The 11070-nt window shown below is 43.1% G+C and overlaps 1 protein-coding gene across 1 annotated transcript; it reads right to left on the reverse strand.

Moving 5' to 3' along the window:
- Window positions 1–7033: 7033 nt before the first annotated feature.
- Window positions 7034–8026, reverse strand: LOC121862621. The gene has a single exon (XM_042360937.1). It carries the CDS (start codon window positions 8024–8026, stop codon window positions 7034–7036), a length of 993 nt encoding a protein of 330 aa, XP_042216871.1.
- Between the last annotated feature and the right edge of the window lie 3044 nt (window positions 8027–11070).

Consider the following 11070-nt stretch of genomic DNA (forward strand, 5'->3'; position numbering starts at 1 on the left):
TTTCTTGTCAGCGAAAGGTGGTTCCCCTTTTGTGGCCGCCAGGTACCATTTGGCTGATTGGGAACCAGCGTTGAGTGCATGAAGGAAGCTCTTTTTGATGTGGAGCTTGCTAGTCTTTCTGAGGTGATTCTTGATCTGTTGCACACTTGCTGGAACTTGGATGTGTACGCTACTAGAACGTGTGGCTGCCTTGGCTGCTTCGTCTGCCACGTCGGGGCAGACTTTAAGTATTTGCCGGGCCGTGCGAACTTGGTAGCTGATTCGCTATCTAGACACATAGCTCTTGTCACGCCACTACCTACGATCACCCTGTTACAGTTAAGGGCGGAACAGTTACAGGATCCATTATGGTCCAAGGTTATATATGCCTTAAAATAGGGAGATGAGGTAAATTTTCCCAAATTACCTCTACCATTCTCACAGTTTGAGCTGCGGCACAACATACTATATAGCTCAGTGAAAACACAACAAGAGTCAATCTCTCAAATTGTTATTCCTACATCATTAAAGGAAAACATTCTCACCCTCTTCCATGATGCACCCCAAGCTGGGCATCCAGGGCGAGATAGATGTCTAACAGAAATCAGACAAAAATATTACAGGAAAACTATGAGGACCGACATCGAGCATCACATTGCTAAATGTTTATCTTGTGCAAAACACAAGGGAACAACGATGGATCCCGCTCCAATCTTAGAATACCCGACTCCGGAACGTCCATGGGATACAGTTGCAATCGATTTATTGCAACTACCAAAAAGCCATCAAGGCTCTAGTTACGTACTTGTCTGCGTTGACCACTTCTCTAGATTTGTGGTACTAGCACCGTTGCAGAACAAGTCCGCCGAATCAGTGGCTCATGCATTAATCACTCATCTAATCTGTCCTTTCTCTACACCTAGAGTGATACTCTCGGATAACGGGGCAGAATTTAAGAATCATCTCTTAGCTGCAATATGTCAACAATATGACATTACACAAACTTTCACAACCGCCTACCATCCATCTTCAAATGGGTTGGTCGAGCGTGCGAATAGAAAAATTCTTGAGATTCTCCGACGTGTGGTGAATCCAATGCATGGTTCGTGGGAGGACTGGCTTTCACAGGTTGCAGCGTCCATCAATGGATCTATAAATAGTTTTACAGGCAAATCGCCATACTACATAATTTACGGTACCGATAAATGCTTGCCATATGACCTACGAGCAGGAACCCTGCAACCTGTGTACAACATGGATGACTACCCCAAAAAACAAATCAATGTTTTTACAAGCATCCATGGAAAAGTACGAAAACACTTAGCAGTCTCACGTGCTGAAATGATCTACAAGCAACACAAAAAAGCTAAGCCTATAAACTTAGAAATAGGCGACAAAGTAATGATAAAAGTGCAGGAACGCATAACAAAACTCTCGCCTAAATTCACAGGTCCGTTCGTGATTAGAGCGAAAGAACATGGAAACATATTCCAAGAAGTTGAGCCAACGTCAAATGTCACAGATATAGTACATGCAGATTGTAGATAGAATGAAAAAAGTCAGCAGAGACTTAGTAGGGACTCCTAATGCCAGTCAGGTACATTCTACTTCAACTACAACAGTTGCCCAACAAAGTATAACGATAGACAATACATATCGTCAAAAACTACGATCAGCAACCACAAATCGTTAATTATCCTCTCCTCTTTCAGACATGGCTTGGATATCACTGCTACTGTTGGTCTGGAGTGCGGTGAGAACAGCCGCCTCCCCAGCAGACGTCGTCAAACCTGGAGCATTAGTTGCCCCACTAGGCAAAGTACTGGTAGTACAAGACGTAGTAACTGTCAAATACGAGCTCCATGACTTAAGGCGCATGCCAATGCATCTGAGGTCAATAGCTGTCCACATTGAAACAGCTATGCAAACTTTGCAAGATCTCGAACAACAATCTACAGTCTCTACAACAATCCATCAGACCATCTCTCTTCAACACGACTGTATGAAAAGTCTACTCAAGCGAGTAAGGCATTTCGTGGGAAAGCTCCCTATATCTCCTGAAGACATCGGGAAAAATGTACATTCTCAGCGGCGTCAAAAACGTGGTCTGCTTAATTTTGTAGAGTTAATAAGTAACACCTTGTTTGGTACGGCAACCGCCGAAGATGTAGCTAAACTAGGGAATAAAATGAATGCAGTTTCAGATGCGGTTAAGAAACAAAATAGGGCCATTGCACAGTCCTACAAGGCAGTACAAACTCTGACCTCTCATATGAATGCTATTGTTGAAGAAACTAATCAACTAACACAAGTTGTCCAGGGATTCATACGGTCAGAATCTACACTGGAATGGCTACTCTGCTTATCTGAATACATGCATGCTGCTGAGGCTTCTGTACAATCTTCCATAGAAACCAGTAATAGGCTCATTGTTGATCTTGTAAATACAGGTTTAGGTCATGTTGATGCACAGTTGTTGTCAGTTGGTCAACTAATTGCCGCGTTGCATATATCTGAAACTAAATATCGTCTAACTTCTATCTTTCAGGAGCATGAAGTGGAATATTATTACCCCCTTATTAGAAGCAACATTAACACACAGGGAAATACTAATACACATCCACTAAAATCACAAAAAAAATTTTGATGCATGACATTTGGAACCATTTCCACTAAAAGCGAATGAGGGACTATTAATTCTGAACAAACATACTGAACTAATAGTAGTATCAGAGGATTTTTTTATTAGTTGCTGTGGCTAAGCATGAAGTCCTAAATCATTGTCAGTCAACTTATTTACATTTGCATGTTTGTCCGGCGTATGCTTTCGCATTCACTCGGCTGCTGAGGCTGCATGTGATTTAGCTATATTACAAGCTAATGCCTCTACAGCTCTACAACAATGTGTAAACACTCCAATACCACATAGGTTAGTGTTTCACGCACATGTCAAAAATGTGCAATATTTCTTTTTCTCAAATCAAACCAGTGTGATACTTATATATCAGGATGTAGGCAAACATTTAGTGGTAGAAGGTTATCATATAGCACCGGACTATTGTGAAATTAGCAGTAATGCAATCACAACCTTGTGCAGTAGGGTGTGTCATACGGAGGCGATTTTTTTTTTTTTAGTTTGAAAAATCGGCCCATGGTATTAATGATGTAGTTCTATGTGCAGAATCATGTGATATCTTCAGATTTGAAAGTTTTCATTTTTTGCTAGGTAAATTTTAACTTGAAATCTTATGAAAATTCAGTATTCCCACCCTTTTACCAACACCACTAAATAGCTTATTTAAAGTAAAGTAAATGTATCAGGTTAATTTATTAGGATGAAAATGATCCAGAATAGTGAAACGAATGATCTTGACACATTTATTAAATTTAATATTCCTTTAGAAAACAAAATCATCAAATACAAAAACCGGTTTTACTACTACGACCGGTGTTGCACACCATAGAAACATGTCTTTCTTGCTTCTGTTTCTACTCATCACCTCCTGCTGACCACCTGAGCTCCGGATGCTGGCCCCCTCCTCTCCTGGCTGTACACGTGACTGCTGGCCTCGCTCACTTGCTGTACACAACGCTCTATACTCTGGGTGTGCAAGGGCCAGGCAGGGACATGCATGGGGTTGTCCAGGAAAGCTCTGACTAGAACATTGGTGAGGCTGCAGGTAAGAGGGGGCTCACTGCCAGCCTGGATGTTATCCAGATCTATGAGATCAGTGAGGGTCTTGGCACCTAGATTGACTTCAGGAGTCTTCCTGACCCTGAAGGAATCGTCACCAACTGATTCGTCATGCCCAGATCCTCTCATAAGTCTCATATCCAAGATCTTTTTGACTGCCACTCTTCTCTCCTCCTCATCCTTACTGCAGAGCATTGTCTGCAGAACTGCCTCGGGATGAGCATACCAGAAAGATCTCCTCACAGTCTGCTCCACAATCTGAACAACCTTCCTTGGCTGACTCCTCAGGAGCTCAAGCTGGAAGAGAACATGCCTCAGACCTTCGGAGAACGATGACTTGACCTTGGTGTTGAACCAATTTGGCAAGTAGACACTCACGATGAATAGGACCAATAAGTCTGGGGAGTTGTGAAGCTGGTTCCCTTTCAGTTTATGATGGGCGAACCAAATTCTGCAGAACCTGAGAGCCGTTGTGAGCCACCTAGAATGTGAGACTGGACCTATCTGCAGATAAGCAAGTCTATCAGGCATGACCCCCAGTTTTGATGGCACTGCAAATCATGTAGCCATAGTACTGGTCAGTACTCAGGTCGTCAGCAACAGTATGTACAAGCTCAGCAGGTGGAGAGGCCAACTGTGATTTTCAAAGCTCGGATTTATTTCTAACTCAGTGGCAGAGTCCAGCATCTTGCCAAGAGGACCAGACCATCTGTTGTTTGAAAGAGTCTTGCCATCCAGCTCTGGATCAGATGTCTGAGTGGCAACTCGTTGGTGTGGTCACAAACAATCAGACCAGCTTCCTCCCAATCTTCCGCTCTATCCACTGTATGACCCCCCCTTGCCACCCTGTATTCGTGTTGGTGCTGTCCCCTCCAATGGCCTGCAGGGTCTGGTCTACGTTCCTCTCTCTGAGCCAGTTCACAATGTTATCTGCCACTATCTCAGCTGGTTTCCTGATGTCATCTTTCTCTGGAGTGAAATACCACAAATACTTCCCTCCTGGTTCACTGCAGCAGGAGTAGTGTTCGTCCTTCACCATGGCAGGGAACAACTTGTCAGAATCTCCAACTTTCATGAACACTTTAGTGTCATCCTTCTCCATCAAAAGAACAAACAAATTGATTCATTTCTCTTATCCCCCTTATCAGCTCTCTTCTAGGTTACTGACAAAGTTTCTCCTGAGCTCACCTTACTTTGTTATGATCTATCACCAGGTGAACATCATCAGGTGTTATCAAACCACCGTCAATCCAGGCAGCTGTTGCTATCTCTGCAGTTTCTCCTGAGACCAGTGTGGGTGTCACGCTGTGAGCTATCTCCGGGATATCTTTCCTATTTCGAATCTTATGCCTGGAAGGTTTGGGATCATTATTTTCTGGGTTAGGGACAAAGTCACCATTCTCCTGGTCAGCACTCAGATCAGCCATGGGGAAGTCATTAAACTCTGAATCAGCTTGACTCCAATCATCGGCCTTTTTTACCTCACCCTGGGCGTTCTCAAGTCTCTTTTCCTCGGCAACTCTTCTCCTCTTCTGTCTCTCTGTGGCAGCCTCCTGTCTCTTGGACTCCGGAATATCTTGGCTAGAAATCATGAGAGCCCTTATACTGCCAGTCTTCTCTCTGTGCTTTGACAAATGCCAGTTCGATCACAGGAATCTTCAGTTCACGCTTGCAAACACAGGAGATGTGGGCCTCGGATTTACAGTCACGATCGCATCCAAACTCAGGACAGAGAACAATTGGGCACTTGCAAGTAATTATGTCAAATAACTGGTCCAGTTGCTTGGCAAAGCTGTCCTTAACTGCAAGTTTTCCTCTCCCAAGAGAGATATCTCTTGCCTTTTCCCAACTGGCTAGCAGTCTCTCACTAATCTTCTCCTGACTTGTTATGACTGGAGGCTTGAACTGAGCGTTAGCCAGTGTACTGTGCCAAGACAGCTTTGGTCATATCACTGGCAATGTCTTTGTTTGTGTAAGTTCTTTGGTTCTTTTCACTGAGTTGCCTGATTAAAACACCGTATCTCAAAGCATCTCTCAATGTGGGCAACTCCGACTTCAGGAGCTCTCTCCCAGACCCAAGATAGTGACTGAGATGGCTGGATTTTGGTTCCTCGTCCTGACACAAGCAGCCATCGCAAATATTATCAACTTATAAATGCATCAGAATCTGAAACAGAAAAAAATATTGTTAGTTGGGTTGTTAAAGAATGAAGTCAGAAAGCAATGTTCACTATTTAATTGTAATGCACTAATGCAGCTGTACGTTAGATTTTTGATAAATTTCACGCTAAAATTTACCTAGCAAAAGGTTGCAAAATATTAAAACTGAAATTATTTTCTGTTTTTATACACTAAAATCTACCAAAAAAGTAGTGAGCCCGTGGTTTAGCTAGTCTTCCTCCTGCAATACACCCTATTGCCCAGTCGCCATCATCTTGCATTTGTCACAAATATTATTTCTGAGCTGATTCCCATACCATTTCCCTTAAATATAAGTTTCAGTAATCTCCATATTGTTTCTGATAAGCTTAACCTCCTGTCTTATATTAATGAGACACAGTTTCCTGACTTACAGGAATTTCTTCCTTTATATTTATCTTCCGGTATAATCCTACCTGGTTTTATTATACCTACCATCATATTTATCAGTTCCTTGATTGTTATGATAATTTGTTACAGGAAGATTTCTTCTAGGTACACAATAGTTTCTAAGAAGACTTTTCGGAAGGAATTGCAAAAGCATATGTACGACGAAAAAGTTTAGCTAAAGCCAGGGCCGGCGCCAGCCTATTTGGCGCCCTTGGCAGGACTGCAGCTGGCGCCCCCACCCGCCTCCCACTTCACGATTGGGTTTACCCACAAAGTAATCAAGGTACCATATTGAAGAAACTGTCTACCTTACACTGATCTATTTTAATTTGCTAATACATACATTAATTAGCAAATCCTCTTAAACTGTGGAATATCCAAAGAAAAGCACAATACAAGCAACATAAAATAATGGCATGAAAAGTGACTGTAAAAAACACTCAAAATCAAACTATCATTGTATTTAAACAATAAGCAATTCAATTACATATGTCATGACATTCTGGAATCCACCGTTTTCTCCTCTTCGCTACGTGCCTGCTTATAACAGTTATAACTTGACTCTTATTGACTTCCTGGAAGCGAATTCGTCGATTACATCGCCATACGATAACTTCCTAGACACTGCATGGTTCACACGGATGATGGCCAGCCCACTAAGACGTTCGTGCGCCATTGTGGATCGCAAATAAATTTTTATCAGTTTTAACTTAGAAAAGCTCCGCTCTGCTGCCGACACCGTTACAGGGAGAGTTGCACAGATCCGCAGAGCTACCCACAAGTTCGGGAATACTTCAGTAAGTTTCTTTTCATGCAGGAAGGTGAGAAAATCCATTGTTGTCTTCTCTTGGAAGGCAAATCTGGGACACTCTGCAGCTCCATGGCCAGTTCCCTTCCATCAATGTCTGAGTGTCCCTCATGAGTAAGCGTGTTGTTGAGGGTTTGGCAGTGATCGACGATGTCTTTGTCAGACATGTCCGTGAACCCTAACAATACCTTGAACTTTCCATTCACCTCGCCCAAGGTCTTGAACCTCTCATTAAGAGAGGAAATCGCAGTGTCCATTACCACATTGAAAAATGTAGTGTCCATCCTCTTGAGTGCATCGCTGACAGGTTCGTCTGCACACTTATAGCTAAAGTGGCATTTTTTAGTTTTTAGTCTCTTCTGTTTCAGCACGGTGTCTACGTTCATCGCTTCACAGATTTCTTTAGCAGTAGTTAGTGCATCAGCAAAACCTGTATTTCTGTAGCTGACAATATGATCTCTGGTCTTCTTTAGCAGATCTACAGCCACGCCGAGCTGCATCGTAATCGACTGCTTTAGTTTGCTCACGTGCTGAATTTTGCTGAGTATATCATACCACACAATTGAGCAAATGACAAAACGGTATGACCCTACTTCCTCTGCCAACGATTGAATCTCAACTTTGATGACAGGGTCAGTTGCACATTCTCTGAGTTTCAAAAGCGCTTCTCTGATTTGTGCAGGTTGATATCTAATTGCCTCCACATTTTTTACTCGTCTTTCCCATCTGACGTCTGACCACGATTTCAGAGAAATACTGACATGTTTTATAAGAACTTGCCACCTCTGAGGAGAGACTGAAAACAATGTGAATACTTTCGTTAAATATCCGAAGTAACAAGTTGCATCTAGGGAGCCCTTGGCAGCGTCAGCTAATATCAAATTCAAATTATGGGCACCACACAAGACAAATAAGGCCAGAGAATTCTGTTGAAGAAGACCTGGATTGAACTCCATTGATGTTTCCTCTCATATTTGCTGCATTGTCGTAAGATTGACCTCGACAATCCTCAAAAGAAATGTTCAATTGTTTCAGTCTTCCGAGTAGAAGGCATGACAAATTTAGCCCTGTAGACTTCTCTACCTCAAGGAACCCCAAGAAATGCTCCTTTATTGATGGTTTGTCTTCAAGTGCCACTATCCTGATTATGACAGAAAGTTGCTCTTTGTGACTCAAATCAGGGGTGCAGTATAAAATAATAGAGAAGTATTTCGATGCTTTGATATCGTCCACGATTCTTTCAGTAATCTTTGCACTGATAATGTTAATCAGTTCATTTTGGATCATTTGGCCAAGGTAGTGAGTGTGACTGTGATTGCCTGCATTACTTTCAACCCTACTTAAATGATTCTTCATAACTGGATCAAATTTAGCCAAAAGTTCCACTTCTTGGAGAAAATTACCATTGGATGGACAGTTAAGCTTTCGGTTGACCCTCTTAGAGCCAAATTTCTTTCAGCTAGAGACTGAATAATCGCCACTAGTCTAGTGAGGACTTGGCGCCATCTGTTCCACTCAGCCATTAACATTTCCATTTCCCGTCGGTCTATCGTCCTTCCTCTTGCAATGTTGACCTCCAGTTCCTTCCATGTTGTCATGTTTTAAGTGTGTTCTATGCTACTTTCATGTGTGCTGAGAAAATGACTGGCATTTTTCCAATCATTGATGCCTTCTTCAGCCATTCTAACATGTTTCGTAGAAAACATTTTACAGCAGAAGCAAAAAAGTTTATCCTGTTTCACCAAATAAATTAGCCAACTTCTTTGGATCTTCTCTCCATTTACTAAGATTCGGCGAAAGTAATCATGTTGACATCTTCTCCCATCCTTTTTTGGAAACACATAATTAGGATCAATCTGGTAAGGTCCTCTGCGAACAAGTTCTGCTTTTTCCTGTTTGGACATTCAGGATGGCCAGTCAGTGGGGTCAACAGGTGCAGCCCTGGATGCAGCACATTCGAGCTGTGGTGGTGACACTGTGTCTGTTGGCTGTGAAGAATGGAGCTGTGGTGGTGACACTGTATCTGTTGGCTGTGAAGAATGGAGCTGTGGTGGTGACACTGTATTTGTTGGCTGTGAAGAATGGAGCTGTGGTGGTGACACTGTATCTGTTGGCTGTGAAGAATGGAGCTGTGGTGGTGACACTGTATCTGTTGGCTGTGAAGAATAGAGCTGTGGTGGTGACACTGTATCTGTTGGCTGTGAAGAATGGAGCTGTGGTGGTGACACTGTATCTGTTGGCTGTGAAGAATGGAGCTGTGGTGGTGACACTGTATCTGTTGGCTGTGAAGAATGGAGCTGTGGTGGTGACACTGTATCTGTTGGCTGTGAAGAATAGAGCTGTGGTGGTGACACTGTATCTGTTGGTCAGAAGAATAGAGCTGTGGTGGTACTGTGTCTGTTGGCTGTGAAGAATGGAGCTGTGGTGGTGACACTGTATCTGTTGGCTGTGAAGAATGGAGCTGTGGTGGTGACACTGTATCTGTTGGCTGTGAAGAATGGAGCTGTGGTGGTGACACTGTATCTGTTGGCTGTGAAGAATGGAGCTGTGGTGGTGACACTGTATCTGTTGGCTGTGAAGAATGGAGCTGTGGTGGTGACACTGTATCTGTTGGCTGTGAAGAATGGAGCTGTGGTGGTGACACTGTATCTGTTGGCTGTGAAGAATGGAGCTGTGGTGGTGACACTGTATCTGTTGGCTGTGAAGAATGGAGCTGTGGTGGTGACACTGCATCTGTTGGCTGTGAAGAATGGAGCTGTGGTGACTGTATCTGTTGGCTGTGAAGAATGGAGCTGTGGTGGTGACACTGTCTGTTGGCTGTGAAGAATGGAGCTGTGGTGGTGACACTGTATCTGTTGGCTGTGAAGAATAGAGCTGTGGTGGTGACACTGTATCTGCTGGCTGTGAAGAATGGAGCTGTGGTGGTGACACTGTATCTGTTGGCTGTGAAGAATAGAGCTGTGGTGGTGACACTGTATCTGTTGGCTGCGAAGAATGGAGCTGTGGTGGTGACACTGTATCTGTTGGCTGCGAAGAATGGAGCTGTGGTGGTGACACTGTATGTGTTGGCTGTGAAGAATGGAGCTGTGGTGGTGACACTGTATCTGTTGGCTGTGAAGAATAGAGCTGTGGTGGTGACACTGTATCTGTTGGCTGCGAAGAATGGAACTGTGGTGGTGACACTGTATCTGTTGGCTGCGAAGAATGGAGCTGTGGTGGTGACACTGTATGTGTTGGCGCCCTTAGCATCTTTGGCGCCCTTAACATTTGCTAACCTCGCCTAATGGAAGCTGCGGCCTTGGCTAAAGCACACCTTTTTGTAACAAGGTTAGGTACATCTAGGTTTTAAACCGTGAGGTCTCGGTTGGAGGTAGCCGAGCGGTGTAACAGCACCATTTGTATTATATATATATTTACCCAAATGTATAATACCAAATTATTCACTAAGTTATTCAACAATGACTCAGTAGTTATTCACTAAGTTATTCAACCATGACTGAGTTGTTGATGTTATGCATTGCTGAGGTGACAGTTCCTTCCAGGAGTGAGTGAAGACAGGCTGAGGTCAGCGCATGTCAGCAACAACCTATCTGACGCGTTTCCTTTTCGAGGCTTCTTCACTCTCCCTCCCTGGGTCAGTGACAGGAGACTCATATCACTTGTTACCCACTTAAGTGTTCTACTATAAGTGCACCAAGACACTTCCCTTAGCAGAGAAGGTACAATATATTCTCAACTGAACTCAGAACCTGTGAATCTATATTTTTCTATAATAAAGCAAAACCAACAAAGTGTTTACTTCAGCCCTGCTACTTATCAACTCAAGAACTAATATATATAGCCTATTTATGTAACCGGTCGGAATTAATGGAAATAATTTCTCACTTGACTAGGGGGTTTATTAAATATTATTAGATGGAAAATGCGGTGGAAGCGTCCCTTGGAGAAAAAACCCGAACCAGCACAAAACACTTAAATTTACTAACAAAAATGAATTCTC

This window comes from Homarus americanus, unplaced genomic scaffold (genome assembly GCF_018991925.1).
Source record: "Homarus americanus isolate GMGI-L3 unplaced genomic scaffold, GMGI_Hamer_2.0 scaffold31037, whole genome shotgun sequence".
Classification (NCBI taxonomy): Eukaryota; Metazoa; Arthropoda; class Malacostraca; order Decapoda; family Nephropidae; genus Homarus; species Homarus americanus.